General features: G+C 46.1%; 1 protein-coding gene across 2 annotated transcripts in view; it reads right to left on the bottom strand.

Moving 5' to 3' along the window:
* Positions 1 to 15,748, bottom strand: part of RBCK1 (RANBP2-type and C3HC4-type zinc finger containing 1) — a 31,913-nt gene that overhangs the window by 12,195 nt on the left and 3,970 nt on the right. The window contains exons 2-8 of one of the 2 annotated variants that reach the window (XM_082226163.1): positions 10,980 to 11,055; positions 8,880 to 9,024; positions 7,642 to 7,735; positions 4,766 to 4,964; positions 2,497 to 2,639; positions 2,216 to 2,389; positions 1,079 to 1,239 (exon numbers count right to left, since the gene is read on the bottom strand). In XM_082226163.1, the coding sequence (XP_082082289.1) occupies positions 1,079 to 1,239; positions 2,216 to 2,389; positions 2,497 to 2,639; positions 4,766 to 4,964; positions 7,642 to 7,735; positions 8,880 to 9,024; positions 10,980 to 11,001 (938 nt within the window). In that variant the 5' untranslated portion in view covers positions 11,002 to 11,055. The remainder of the gene's footprint in view (positions 1 to 1,078; positions 1,240 to 2,215; positions 2,390 to 2,496; positions 2,640 to 4,765; positions 4,965 to 7,641; positions 7,736 to 8,879; positions 9,025 to 10,979; positions 11,056 to 15,748) is intronic. The other variant, XM_082226164.1, reaches the window with a different exon arrangement.

Consider the following 15,748-nt stretch of genomic DNA (forward strand, 5'->3'; position numbering starts at 1 on the left):
AGTGGCTCCCCGTCTGTGGAATGCTCTCCCCAGGGAGGCTTGCCTGGCACCTTCACTATTTAGCTTTAGGTGCCAGGCAAAAACATTGACATTGTTATTATCAGCGCTCAACATAAAATTACAATAAAAAACACAAAATTAATAATAATTAATAAATAATAATTAATAATAATAATAAAGCAAGAATAATCCAATAACCCCCCCAAACACATTTTCAAAAGGGCACTGGATGCCAATCAGCCAAAAGCTTGGCTACAGAAGCATGTTTTTGCCTGGCACCTAAAGGTGTATGACGAAGGCACCAGCCGCACCTCCCGATGCCCTTTTAACTGTTTTGTGGGAGTTATTGTTTCGTTGCTTCTGTTTTCACTATTTATTTGTGGCTTTATCCCGTGTTTTTATCTTATGAACCAGCCAGAGATTGTTTGACGAAGAGTCCAGGTCCGAAAAACAGATCCTTAGGGGACTCTACTCTTCGCTTCTCTCCACCTGGGGAAAATTCCCATTTATACTCCTCTTCTTAAGGGAGCCGTTCCATCCCAGCTTTGAAGGTGACCTGGAAACTGCAACTAATCCAGAATGCAGCAGCTAGACTAGTGACTGGGGGCAGCTGCTGAGACCACATAACACCGGTCCTGAAAGACCTACATTGGCTCCCAGTACGTTTCTGAACACAATTCAAAGTGTTGGTGCTGATCTTTAAAGCCCTAAACGGCCTCAGTCCAGTATATCTGAAAGAGCGTCTCCACCCCCATCATTCTGCCCGGACACTGAGGTCCAGCTCCGAGGGCCTTCTGGCGGTTCCCTCCCTGCGAAAAGCGAGGTTACATGGAACCAGGCACAGGGCCTTCTCGGTGGTGGCGCCCGCCCCTCATATGTCAAGTTAATAAACAACTATATGACGTTCAGGAAAACATCTGAAGGCAGCCCTGTTTAGGGAAGTTTTTAACGTTTGATGTTTTATCATGTTTTTAATATTCTGTCGGAAGCCGCCCAGTGTGGCTGGGGAAACCCAGCCTGATGGGCGGTGTATAAGCAATAAATTATGATGATTATTATTACTGGATCGTTTACTTACTTGCAGAATGAATGCAAGCATTCCCGCAAGGTCACCCCCTCGCCCGGCTGCAGGGCCAAGAAGCAGATGGGGCACTCCAGGGCCTCATCCGATGGCACCAAGCTCTGCCCATCCAGCTGCAGGAGCCGCTGGTAGTTTTTCTGTTTCTTCTGCTCCTTAGCCTACATAAAAAGAGAGAGGCAGAGAAACATCGGAGAGATTGAAGCATTTGGCAAAATGTCCAGATTGACAATCCATAAAACCGACTCAGATTCTGAGTGTGTCTGAATGTGCCAACTGAATTGCAAGATCAGTTAAGAAATAAGATAGGATTTAAGATCTGCCCGCAATAGATTAAATATATTGGAAGAGATGTAACAGAAACCTGGGGGGAACTTTATAAAGCTAATTTTCTGCATGTTATAAACTTGTACATATCCTTACGTCATCTGTCTATCATATTATCAACCAATAAATTGGTGTATGTTTATTCATGCAGAAAATAATATGTGCTGAGAAATCAGAGATTGGAACTGAGGGAGCGGGGAAATGAGGGGAAAATTAAGGATGATATGTTTTAAGATATCATTGATAATTGATGCTTTTGAATTCTGGTGCTGGAGGAGACTCTTGAGAGTCCCATGGACTGCAAGAAGATCACACCTATCCATTCTGAAGGAAATCAGCCCTGAGTGCTCACGGGAAGGACAGATCCTGAAGCTGAGACTCCAATACTTTGGCCACCTCATGAGAAGAGAAGACTCCCTGGAAAAGACCCTGATGTTGGGACAGATGGAGGGCACAAGGAGAAGGGGACGACAGAGGACGAGATGGTGGGACAGTGTTCTCGAAGCTACCAGCATGAGTCTGACCAAACTGCGGGAGGCAGTGGAAGACAGGAGTGCCTGGCGTGCTCTGGTCCAGGGGGTCACAAAGAGTCGGACACGACTAAACAGCAACATATTTTAAAATAATATGTTTTGTTGAATTACTTAATAGAAAAATTATTTTAAATAAAGAACCTTGAGGCACTCAAGATATGAAGCTGGGAGACGAAAGCAATAGGTAAATAAGTAAGTTAAAAGGTTCAAAGCACACACACACACACTGATCTACATGGTCACTCCTGGCTGCCTTGCCCTCCCAACAGCCAGTCACCTGTTCATACTGCCGCGTGGCTTCCTCTTCCTTCTGCAACCACTGCAGCTCCTCCACATCCGGCTGGTATCCTTCCGGCAGGATGTATCCCTTGGGGCGCTCAGCGCAGCACATCTCGCAGCCGGGCCTGGTGGGCTTGTTGACGAAGGTGCAAGTTGGGCATTCCCAGCCGACCTAGGTAGCAGCCCGTGCAGGAGAGAAAAAGAAGGAGGAGGATGGGAGCATCACGGAGGGGAAAGAGCATCTCTACCTGCGTCGCCCGCCCCCTCGCAATCCATTACCGGTGGGGGCACAGGGGGCAGAGGTGAAGCGGTGCCCCTCTTCTCCTCTTGGAGGTTCGGGGCGCCCGAGGGGTCCACTGGCGTCGAGGCTGCCGCTTCTGACGTCCCCCGTGGCACCAGCACACCCTCTCGAATGCCTAGCTCTAGACCAAAAGGAAAAGGAAATTATTTTATTTACTTTCTTTTTTCCAAAAAAATTTATTGGTATTCCAAATTTCTTACAAACATAAACAACAAAAAAGAAAAAAACATTACTATATAAAAAACAAATATACAAACATTTATCCTAACTATTATAATCATATTTTTATTACCAATGTTAAATGACTTCCTTGAATCCCTCTAGCTGTGCTTCCATATATCTCATTGTAGCAGTTTTCCAATACTAATTTCCAATCAATTTACTTTAATCAATTAACATCTTTCTTTCTTATCCTATTCACTTGTATCCATGGTATTATTAAATTTGAAACATTTAACTCCTAAGCCAATTTGGTACTCACAAATGATGCTACTTATGTTATCTTATTATATTTTGTTAAATAATCCTTAAATTTCTTCCATTCTTCTTAGTATTCCTCCTCCTTCTGTTCACGGATTCTACCAGTCAGGTCGGCCAGCTCCAGAAAATCCATCATCTTCATTTGCCATTTCTCCACTGTTGGTATTTCTTGTAATTTCCAATATTTAGCTAACAAGATTCTTGCTGCATTTGTGGCGTACAAAAACAGTCTAACATCTTTCTTGGGCAATTCCAAACCTGTTATTCCAAGTAGAAAGGCTTCTGGTTTTTTAATAAAAGTGTATTTCAACATCTTTTTCAACTCATTATAAAATTTTCCCCAGAAGTCTTTCACCTTAGGACACGTCAACCACATATGGAAAAAGGAACCCTCCTTTTCTTTGCATTTCCAACATAAGTTATCACCTGTATGATAGATCTTTGCTAATTAAAATTAAGTAAAATTTTAAAAAGGAAAAAAAAGAAAATGATTTTCAAGGAGATCCTTCCTGGTGGGTCTGGGAGCAGACTTTGGATGTTTGGGGCTGCCTTCCTGGCAGGTGTGCTGGCTGGGCTGAGGGCAGGTAGTTCGGAGGGGGCCAGGTTGGCAGGTCTGAAAGAAACTAAAAGCAGGTGCCTTCTTGCCCTGGAAAAGGCATTCCTCCCCTTGGGAAGTCAGCTACACAAAGAAGAAAGTCACGCATGGGTCTTGCTCAGCTGTGCGGAGCAGCACGCCGCCAGAAAATCTGGACCAAAACCAGTCTGGATCAGCTTTGACTGATTGAGTGATTTACTTATATGCCGCTTCTGAGCTGCACCCAAAACCGGCTTACAGCAATACAGTGGTACCTCGGGTTATATACGCTTCAGGTTACATACTCTGCTAACCCAGAAATAGTACCTCAGGTTAAGAACTTTGCTTCAGGATGAGAACAGAAATCGTGCTCTGGCGGCGCGGCGGCAGCAGGAGGCCCCATTAGCTAAAGTGGTGCTTCAGGTTAAGAATAGTTTCAGGTTACGTACGGACCTCTGGAACGAATTAAGTACTTAACCCAAGGTACCACTGTAATAGGGACACGGGTGGTGCTGTGGGTTAAACCACAGAGCCTAGGATTTGCCGATCAGATGGTTGGCGGTTCGAATCCCTGCAACAGGGTGAGCTCCTGTTGCTCGGTCCCTGCTCCTGCCAACCTAGCAGTTCAAAAGCACGTCCAAGTGCAAGTAGATAAATAGGTACCGCTCCGGTGGGAAGGTAAACGGTGTTTCCGTGCGCTGCTCTGGTTCACCAGAAGCGGCTTAGTCCTGCTGGCCACATGACCCGGAAGCTGTTCACCGGCTCCCTCGGCCAGTAAAGCGAGATGAGCCCCACAACCCCAGGGTTGGCCACGACTGGACCTAATGGTCAGGGGTCCCTTTACCTTTACCTTACCACTGTAATTCAAAACATCACAATACAAAGCTTTACAAAATACCGAATGGGAAGGGCAATGATGGCATGTCCCTTTGCCACCCTGCTGGCAGGACCAAGTCCTTGCACAGATCCCTTTGCTGTCAGAAAAGTCTTCATTCAGACTCTCTTGATATTTGACTCCACTGGTTTGGGTCATACTCTCTGGAGCAGCAGAAAACAAGCTGGCTCCATCTTCCAGGTGAACCTGTTCTATATCTGGCACCTTCTGGGGTACCACCTCCTCCTAGCAGGAGCCACAGCCCAGCATCGCCCGTCACGCTTGCAGGAGGGTGATGCTCTCTGCACTGATCACTCACCTTCCAGCTGCCTGCGCTCGTGGTCCCGCTGCAAGGCGTCTTTGCTCAGCTTGGCTGCCCTGGCAGAGAGAAGGTACAGGTAAACTGCGTCGCCGTCCTTCTGGATGCCGTGGTAGTGAAGAGTCTCGTGGTCTCGCGGAAGCCTCTGTCCCATCACCCACTTCTGGATGCTGGGGGGAAAGCCGTAGTGGAGGAATACCTGGGCCAGGTAAGAGAGGGAGAAGAGACAACTTCAGAGCCCCAAAGCCTCGCAAATCAAGGAAGTCACAAACGGTTTATGTGGAGCAGCTAGGTGGACTAAACAAAATGAGAAAAGTATACCTAGCAAGAGTATTACTAGCCCAGAAAAGGAAGCAAGAAGAAATTCCGACGAAAGAAGAATGGCAGATGAAATTAATGGACTACACAGAATTGGATAAAATGACAGGAAGGATTCGAAACCTGCGGGACCAGAGATTCACAGAAGACTGGAAGAAATATACGAACTATTTGAAAAGCAACAAATTACGCTAGTAGGACTACAAGAAGTTTTGTAAGGGAAAATATATGAAACATTGCAAAGTAGAGAAAGAGTAGAGATATTAGTTATGAGACTTAAATGTAATAGTGGAAGTAAGAAATGTATATTTAGTGATAGATTGGAAATTTTTTAGATGTGATTGATGGAAGTAAAAAAAACTGTATAAGATGTAAAAGTATGTTTAATTACTGTTGAAAATGTTATGTTGAAAAACTAATAAATTTTTTTTTTTTAAAAAAAGGAAAAAAGTATACCTGATGAGGACTTCTGTGCTACTCAAAAGGTCACCTTGAATTACTTGAAAGTGATTTACAGATGGTACCGTATTTTTCGCCCCATAAGGCGCACCTGACCATAAGGCGCACCTACTTTTTTGGGGGGGGGGAATTAAAAATAAATAAATATGCAGCTCTTGGGGGCTTTTGCGGGGGGGGAGTGACAGAGCCTTGCTCTGTCCCTGTCCCTCTTTCCGCTGCTCCCCGAGCTTGTGGGGCTGTCAGGGGAAGCCCGGGTTCCCGCCCCCCAGCCCCAGGGACCACACATTCACTCCATAAGATGCACAGACATTTCCCCTTAGGTTTTAAGAGGGAAAAAGTGTGTTTTATGGAGCGGAAAATACGGTATTTAACTCTGCATAGGCTTGCTAAGATGTACAAGACAGAATCAGATAAGTGCTGGAGATGGAAAGAGGCAGAGGGAACGTTCTTTTATAGGTGGTGGACTTGTAAAAGAGTACAGGCATACCTCTTGTTACGTTCAATTCAGGTTACATCTTTTCAGGTTGCGTCCCGCGGCGACCCGGAAGTACCGGAAAGGGTTACTTCCGGGTTTCACTGCTCACGCATGCGCAGATGCTCAAAATGACATTACGCGCATGCGCAGAAGCGGCGAATCGCAACCCACGCAGACGCAGGTTGTGTTCTGCTCATGTTGCGAACAGCGCTCCAGAACGGATCCCATTCACAACCAGAGGTACCACTGTATTGGGAAATGATCCATAATGAATTGAAAAAAATGTTCGAAAGTACTTTCCCCCAAAAAACAGAAAAGTCCTTTCTGTTGGGGATAATTCAGACTGAAATTCCAAGGTGTCAAAAAAGGTTATTTACGTATGCCACTACTGCGGCCCGTTTTTTGTTAGCCCCAAAATGGAGAAAAAGTGAGGTCCCATCCAAAGAAGAATGTCAACTTAAGTTGACGGAATATGTGCAGCTTGCAGACTTAACATACAGAATAAGAGAACAAGAAGAACATACGTTCAGAGAAGATTGGAAAACGTTTATTGACTACAGTGGTACCTCCGGTTATGAAGTTAATTCGTTCCGGAGGTCCGTTTGTAACCTGAAACCATTTTTAACATGAGGTGCGCGTTCTCTAATGGTGCCTCCTGCTGGTGCCGCATCGCTGGCACACAACTTTCGCTCGCATCCCAGGGCAAAGTTCGCAACCAGGAGCATCTACTTCTGAGTTAGCAGAGCTCATAACCTGAAGCATGAGTAAGGAGGACGGTACTTAACCCGAGGTTCCACTCTATATGGGAAATAACTCTAGCTGAAAACGCTGGCAACAATTAGATCAATTCAACAGTGTAAATAAGTTTTGATGGATGTAATAATGGAATACTGAATGGGATAGTTTCTGTAAAATATGCAGGGATTTATGGTATGTAATATGAACCACAGAAAGAGAAGAAGGGAAGACACTGATATTATAAGGATGTTTAAATGAGTATTTTAAATTGTAAAACAAAATTTAATAAAAATTATTAATTTGAAAAGCTCGCTTTGTTGCTCAACAAAAACAGTGCTGTTGTTTTGCATGCTTCTGACTAGTCCTAAAGTTTAAGCAGCTCCTTCAATTTAGCCAATATTTTACTACACAGGTGATATCCAATGTTTGTAATAAAAATAAATAAAAAATAAATAAAGGGACCCCTGACCATTAGGTCCAGTCGTGGCTGACTCTGGGGTTGCGGTACTCATCTCGCTTTACTGGCCGAGGGAGCCGGCGTACAGCTTCCAGTTCATGTGGCCAGCATGACTAAGCCGCTTCTGGCGAACCAGAGCAGCGCACGGAAACGCCGTTTACCTTCCCGCTGGAAGTATTTAATTACTTGCACTTTGAGGTGCTTTCGAACTGTTAGGTTGGCAGGAGCAGGGACCGAGCAACGGGAGCTCACCCCGTGCGGGGATTCGAACCACTGACCTTCCGTCTGGCAAGCCCTAGGCTCCGTGGTTTAACCCACAGTGCCACCCGCGTCCCATATGTGTCGTATGTGTCATAGTCGTCACATAAACATTGCAAGGTGTCCCATAAGGGATTCGAACCTGCAACCTTGGCCTTATCAGCCCATTACCATGTCTTTGAGGGATGCCAACGTCATGCAAGGCTGGACTTTCAGGTAAATGGGGACGGTGCTCATCTGGGCATCTTCCACACCCACCCACAGCCTGGGAGAAGAAAGAAAACGATCCATTAGACCCTGTCACTGAATTGTGTCTGCCCACCCCTCCGTGCAGAGACCTTTATACCCCAGAGACAACCAGGAGTCTGAGGGCTGTCGCCTTAGGGTTGTCCTGAGATAACCACCCAACTCCACATGAGCCGGTTGAAGACGGCTTCACCCACCTCCACCTTCGGCCTTTCATGGTCACGCTGCGTTTTGCTATGGCAGGTGTGTGGAAGCTCTGGCCCTCCAGCCCTCATTATCAGGCCCTCAATACCTTTCCAAGGCCACCCCCCCTTCCCAGATGAAAGGAGGATGAAGGGTTTGCAAGGGTGTGTAGAAACTAGAGGAGGGTACAAAAGTGCAAAATCTACATCTGTTGCTCTGCCAACTTCCGCTGCCATCCCTGCCCACCATGCGGCCCCTGGAAGACTGCCTGGAAATAATAATAAATAAATAATAATCAAATTTTATTTATATCCCGCCCTCCCCAGCGGAAGCCGGGCTCAGAGCAGCTAACAGCAATAAAAGTAAAACAGCATTCTAAAACCAATTCAAAATCAAATGGCAACCATTTTACGAGGATCGCCAAAGGAGGGGGGTCAGACTGTGCCTTGGCCAAAGGCCAGGCGGAACAACTCTGGCTCGCAGGCCCTGTGGAAAGATGTCAAGACCCGAGGTGCCTTATTCTCTTGTGACAGAGCGTTCCACCAAGTCGGGGCCAGTACTGAAAAGGCCCTGCCCCTAGTTGAGACCAATCTAACCACCTTGCGTCTTGGGACCTTCAAGATGTTTTTATTTGAGGACCGTAAGTTCCTCTGTGGGGCATACCAGGAGAGGCGGTCCCGTAGGTACGAGGGTCCTAGGCCATATAGGGCTTTAAAGGTCAAAACCAACACCTTAAAGCTGATCCTGTACTCCACCGGGAGCCAGTGCAGTTAGTAAAGCAGTGGATGAATGTGATCCCTGTAAGGTGTCTCGCTGCATCATTCCCTAGTCTCTTGTGACAGAGTGTCCCACCAGGCCCCCGAAAGTGAATCCGGCCCCCAAAAAGCATTCCCCTGCCCCTGCTCTATGAAACTGCCCTCTCTACCCATTGACGATTGTTCTCAGCTATTCGCCGGCCCTTTCGTGGCGCAATCCGTCACCTGATGTCTTGCGTGGGGTAGGCGTCCTGCTGTAGCTGCACCACGACGGGGACATGGCGCTGGGCCAGCCAGGCGGCACACTCCTGGGCTGCCCCCTCGTCCCCTCCGCTGATGGCCTCCGCCAGCTTCAGGGCCTGCTGTTCCGCTGAGAACGAGAAACGGGTTGGGTAGGCTCAAGTCGTGGCGGCAAACTCGCCCACGGAAGCCAGGGGGTGTTGCAAATTGCAACGGAGACTTAATGAATTGGTGAGTTCGTGGCTTCTCCGCTAGTCAGGTGTCAAGGACAATTTGCAAAATGACAGGAAGGGACTCTCCAGATGGGGCGCAGCTGCTGCTTTGGCAGGGGTTAGTGCGCATTTATGCGCGTGCATGCACAAAATGATTTATCCAATTTATATGCTGCCCTTTATCCAAAGATCTCAGGGCCGCGTACAACACAGAGAACATACAGTGATACCTTGGTTCTCAAACGTAATCTGTTCCAGGAGTCCGTTCGACTTCCGAAACATTCGAAAACCAAGGCGCAGCTTCCAATTGACACAGGCGCCCCGGAAACAATAGCTGACAGCTGCATCGGACATTTGGCTTCAAAAAAATATTCAGAAACCGGAACACTTACTTCTGGGTTTTCGGCATTTGGGAGCCGAAATGTTCAAGTACCAAAGCGTTCGAGAACCAAGGTTCCACTGTAATTTATTCAGCATAGTTATGAAAACAGAATACACAGCATCATAATAAAATAATCATAATATCACGTATATTTTGCAATATGTCACTTAACCTGTTTACAACCTATTGCTATAATTTTTTCTTGATTCTTTTATCTTTTTGTAAGCTGCTTTGAGGAGGGGTCTTTCTACAACCGAGCGGCACGTAAGTTTTATGAAACAAACAAATTGTTGCAAAAACAGTGTGTTAGCGGTGGATGTAAACTGGACTTCATTCCTCTTTTGCATGTTGTTCTGCAATACTTCCATGTATCTCACACTGGCTGGCAGCAGCTCTCCAGGGTTTCAGGCAGCGCATTCGCAACTTTACTAGAGATGCTGGAGGTTGCCCTTTCCTAGTCTCCTGGTGGGCCCCTGCATTTGCAAAGATTTGCTTGGGATTCTTGCCCTGCGCTGGGGTTGAGCAGATGACCTTTGGGTTCCCCTCCAGCTCTACAATTCTATGACTCTAAGCCTAGTTGGGTGAAGCCAGGCAGGGCCGCAGTTCCCATTCCTTGCAGTAGGATTGCAGGCTGTGCCCTAACATGGAAAAAGGGCTGAGGGTGCAAGGAGTATTCTGGTGTAAAAGAAGGCAATTGTGGGATGTAATCCACTGGGAGCAGTCAAGTACAACATTCCTTGTTTTCCTAGAGTGGACATGCAGGGGAATGTTTGGTCCAGCCAGTCGAAAACTTCCTGTTTCCTCCTGGCTGGAGCATCCTTCCTTTTTGCATGTGACTAGCAGGTGGGCGTGGCCTTACCTGTCCAGGTAACAAAAGGACAAGGCACACTCTCTTTTTCACTTCCTTCGTCGTTTGACCAGCTTCTTAGCTGGGAATGGTCCTGCTAGCTTCTCAGCTGGCAGAAGAACTGGGATTATTCCCCCAGATGGGGTAGTCAGCGGTTCTCAACCTGTGGTCCCCAGATGTTGTTGGACTACAACTCCCATCATCCCTGAGCTCTGGCCTTGCTAGATCCACATGTAGATCCACATGTAGATATGTGTAACTAAGTCTGCCTTCAGGGATCCAACCGTGAACTGATGTGAGTAAACTTCTTTGATTGACTTTGAGTAAGATTGCCATGTCTTTATATTCTTTTAAGAGGGATTAAAGGGAATTTACCGGGAATATGTAGTGAGAGGCTTACACAAGCCTGCAACCAACTATCTGCTGTGCATGTAAAAGGGGAATGTAAACTCTGCTACATAAAGAAACTTGCTAGCACACGTTAGGAAGGATGTTAATAAACAATATATCTTCTCCTGCCACCCTGAACATTCCTACAACAACAAGGTCCTTTTGAAAGCAGCCCCAAAGAGACATCTCCAGTTCTTTAGTATGCATATTGCAGACCAAAGTCAACCATCTCTCTCACACACACAGAATCCCACCTTTTCTTGTTGCCTCATCCATAAAGGCGGCTCTCACCAAGCGCCTCCAGAGCCACAAAATTCATATGTGGTGGACCTGTAAAAGGGTAAAAGAGTATTGGGAAATAATTTATAATGAACTGAAAAAAATATATTTAAAAGTACTTTTTTTAAAAAAAAAGCCAAAGCCCTTTTTGATGGGGATAATTCAGACTGAAATTCCAAGGTGTCAAAAAAGGTTATTTACGTATGCCACTACTGCGGCCCATTTTTTGTTAGCCCCAAAATGGAAAACGGGTGAGGTCCCAACCAAAGAAGAATGGTAACTTAAACTGATGGAATATGCCCAGCTTGTAGATCTAATTCTATAAGAGAACAAGAAGAACATACGTTTAAAGAAGATTGGGAAATGTTTGCTGAATGTATGGGGGGAAACTGTACACTTGAAAATGCTGGCAGCATTAAGATAAATTCAACAGTGTAAACAAGATTTGATGGATGTATTAATGGAATACTGAATGGTTTAGTTTATGTAAAATATGCAGGGATTTATAATAATAATAATAATTTATCATTTATACCCCACCCATCTGGCTGGGCTTACCCAGCCACTATGGGCGGCTTCCAAAAAAATATTAAAATACTATAATACATCAAACATTAAAAGCTTCCCTAAACAGGGCTGCTAAAAGTTTGGTAGTTGTTGTTCTCTTTGACATCTGGTGGGAGGGTGTTCCACAGGGCGGGTGCCACCACCGAGAAGGCCCTCTGCCTGGTTCCCTGTAACTTGGCTTCTCGCAGTGAGGGAACTGCCAGAAGGCCCTCAGCGCTGGACCTCAGTGCCCTGGCAGAATGTTGGGGGTGGAGACGCTCCTTCAGGTATACTGGACCGAGTCCGTTTAGGGCTTTAAAGGTCAGCACCAACACTTTGAATTGTGCTCAGAAACATACTGGGAGCCAGTGTCAGTCTTTCAAGACCGGTGTTATGTGGTCTCGGTGGCCGCTCCCAGTCCCCAGTCTAGCTGCCACATTCTGGATTAGTTGTAGTTTCTGGGTCACCTTCAAAGGTAGCCCCACGTAGAGTGCATTGCAGTAGTCCAAGCGGGAGATAACTAGAGCATGCACCACTCTGGCGAGACAGTTCGTGGGCAGGTAGGGTCTCAGCCTACATACCAGATGGAGCTGGTAAACAGCTGCCCTGGACACAGAATTGACCTGCGTCTCCATGGACAGCTGTGAGTCCAAAATGGCTCCCAGGCTGCGCACCTGGTCCTTCAGGGGCACCGTTACCCCATTCAGGACCAGGGAGTCCTCCACACATTTATGCCACGCAAAATGAACCATGGAAAGAGAAGAAAGGAAGTCATTGATATTTTAAGGTTGTTGAATGAACATTTTGAATCGTAAAATAGAAAACTTAATAAAAATTATACGCACAGAGCCACAAAGTTTAGAGGCTGTTAAAAAAGAGGAAATAACGAAATGTTTGAGGCTTCGCTGGTATTGCCAGACAGAACCTGTGCATTTGTTCACAACAAGAAGGGATTAGCTAGAATCATAGAATTGGAGGGGACCCTGAGGTCATATAGTCCAACCCGCTGCCGTGCAAGAAGGGAATTGAACCTGCAACCTTGGCATTACAAGCACCACGCTCTATCCAGCTGAGGATTTGGGCATGATGTCTGGCTGCATATTATGTAAAGGACTACCCAGGCAGAGACACCAGAGGACCACTGTGGTGGTAGTGTGTCAGACGAGGACTTGGGAGGCACTGGGTTCGAATCCCTCTCAGCTATGAAGTTCACCAGGTGACCTTGGGCCAGTCACTCAGCCTAACCTCCCTCAGAGGGTTGTTGTGGGGGCAAGGATAACCCTGAATCCCACCTTGAGCTCCTTGGAGAAAAGGATGCAATATCAACGCAGTAAATAAACTGGGAGCTTGTGGAACGCTCTGCTTCCTTACTTCTTCGACCATAGCATCCTTCTGGACCGTCTTGAGGGGCTGGGGGCACTGTCATACAGTGGTTCCGCTCCTTCCTCCTGGGCCGTGTTCAGAAAGTGGTGGGGGATGAGTGTTCAGACCCCTGGACTCTCACTTGTGGGGTGCCTCAGGGTTCTGTCCTCTCCCCCGTGCTTTTTAACATCTACATGCAGCCGCTGGGAGAGATCATCAGGGGGTTTGGGCTGGGTGTTCATCAGTATGCGGATGATACCCAGCTCTACCTCTCTTTTAAGTCAGAACCAGTGAAGGTGGTGACGGTCCTGTGTGAGTGTCTGGAGGCGGTTGGAGGATGGATGGCGGCTAACAGATTGAGGTTGAATCCTGACTAGACAGAAGAACTGCTTTTGGGGGACAGGAGGCGGGCGGGTGTGGAGGATTCCCTGGTCCTGAATGGGGTAACTGTGCCCCTGAAGGACCAGGTGCGCAGCCTGGGAGTCATTTTGGACTCACAGCTGTCCATGGAGGCACAGGTCAGTTCTGTGTCCAGGACAGCTGTTTACCAGCTCCATCTGGTACGCAGGCTGAGACCCTCCCTGCCTGCGGACTGCCTCGCCAGAGTGGTGCATGCTCTGGTTATCTCCCGCTTGGACTACTGCAATGCGCTCCACGTGGGGCTACCTTTGAAGGTGACTCGGAAACTACAACTAATCCAGAATGCGGCAGCTAGACTATTGACTGGGGCGGCCACCAAGACCATATAACACCGATCTTGAAAGACCTACATTGACTCCCAGTACGTTTCCGAGCACAATTCAAAGTGTTGGTGCTGACCTTTAAAGCCCTAAACGGCCTCGGTCCAGTATACCTGAAGGAGCGTCTCCACCCCCATCATTCTGCCCGGACGCTGAGGTCCAGCTCTGAGGGCCTTCTGGCGGTTCCCTCACTGCGAGAAGCAAAGCTACAGGGAACCAGGCAGAGGGCCTTCTCGGTAGTGGCGCCCGCCCTGTGGAACGCCCTTCCAGCAGATGTCAAAGCGATAAACAACTACCTGACATTCAGAAGACATCTGAAGGCAGCCCTGTTCAGGGAAGTTTTTAACGTGTGATATTTTACTGTATTTTTGGTTTCTATGGAAGCCGCCCAGAGTGGCTGGGGAGGCCCAGCCAGATGGGCGGGGTATAAATAATAAATTATTATTATTATTATTATTATTATTATTATTATTATTATTAGCATCCTAGATCTTCAGGAACAGATGCCTGAGACTGTTCCCTTTGCCACGAGCCTTTCTACGTGCGCAGAACTGCACACTCGTGGATGACTTGGGCATTTGGAAACCCCTCTGTGGGTTGCCAACTTATTCACTGGGCCCTGATTGGGCAAGAGATGTAGGACATAATGTTTGAGGATTGGGAAAGATTGTGGAAGAAAGGGGTCAAGTTTACTGCGTGTACAATGTTAAAGGAAAATATAATGAAAATGATGTATAGATGATACTTGACTCCTGTTAAACTAGCAAAGATCTATCATAACTGTGATAACCTATGTTGGAAATGTAAAGAAAAAGAAGGTACCTTTTATCACATGTGGTGGACCTGCCCAAAGGTGAAAGACTTCTGGGAAAAGACTTAGAATGAATTGAAAAAAATGTTGAAATAGACATTTATAAAGAAACCAGAGGCCTTTCTTCTTGGAATAACAGGTATGGAATTGCCCAAGAAAGATGTTAAATTATTTTTGTATGCCACAACCACTGCGCAAATCTTACTAGCTAAGAAGTGGAAATTGCAAGAAGTGCCAACTGTGGAAGAATGGCAGATGAAGATGATGGATTACTCGGAGCTAGCCGACCTAACTGGAAGAGTCCGTGACCAGAAGGAGGAGGAGTATCAGGAAGAATGGATGAAATTCAACGACTATTTAGTTAAATATGTTAAGTTAAATTAATTGGAAAAAGCTTACATTTGCCAGATAGGCTTAGGATTTAAATATGTAATATGATGAATTAATATGTTTAATGCTGAATGAATATGAAAAAAATAGGTTAAGCGATCAAGTTAATTATATAAGAATTTGGATTTGGAAAATGACATATACTGAAATTCAACTAGGAGAAAACGAGGAAGTCACTTAACAATGTTAATAAGATTAGTTTTAATAAGATTATGATTTATGTATGTTTGTTTGTTTATAAATTTGTGAAAATCACGGCCTAGGACCCTTGTACTTATGGGGCCGCCTCTCCTGGTATGCCCCACGGAGAGCTTCAAGGTCCATAAATAGCAACACCCTACGGGTCCTAAGGAAGTTAGATTAGCCTCAACCAGAGTCAGGGCCTTTTCAACACTGGCCCTGTTGGAACGCTCTATCTCATGAGACCAGGGCCCTGCAGGATCTAATTTCTTTTTGCAGGGCCTGTAAGACAGAGTTGTTCCGCCTGGCCTTTGGCTTGGAGCCAATTTGATTCCCTCCCCCTCTTTCTTTCTTCTTTTTCCTTTCTCCTCCTGTGATGAGGCTGCATTTTAATATTTTAATGTTTCAATATTTTAATGTTGTATTTTAATCTTGTTTTTAAGTTGTATTCATTCAACTTGTTTTTTATTATTGCTTGTTAGCCGCCCTGAGCCTGGCCTTGGCTGGGGAGGGCGGGGTATAAAAAAAATTATTATTATTATTATTATTATTATTATTAAATTGGGGGGGCGTATTCACTGGACCCTGCTCCCGCGCTTTCTTAGTAGCAACCGGATATGTAACCACCAGCAGGTGAACGCGATTGTGTTCATAACAGGTGAAGCTTAGCCTGCTAATCTTTCCAATTAAGCTGCTGCTGCTGTTATAAGAGCAG

This window comes from Podarcis vaucheri, assembly GCF_965113315.1.
Source record: "Podarcis vaucheri genome assembly, chromosome: 6".
NCBI classification, from domain to species: Eukaryota; Metazoa; Chordata; class Lepidosauria; order Squamata; family Lacertidae; genus Podarcis; species Podarcis vaucheri.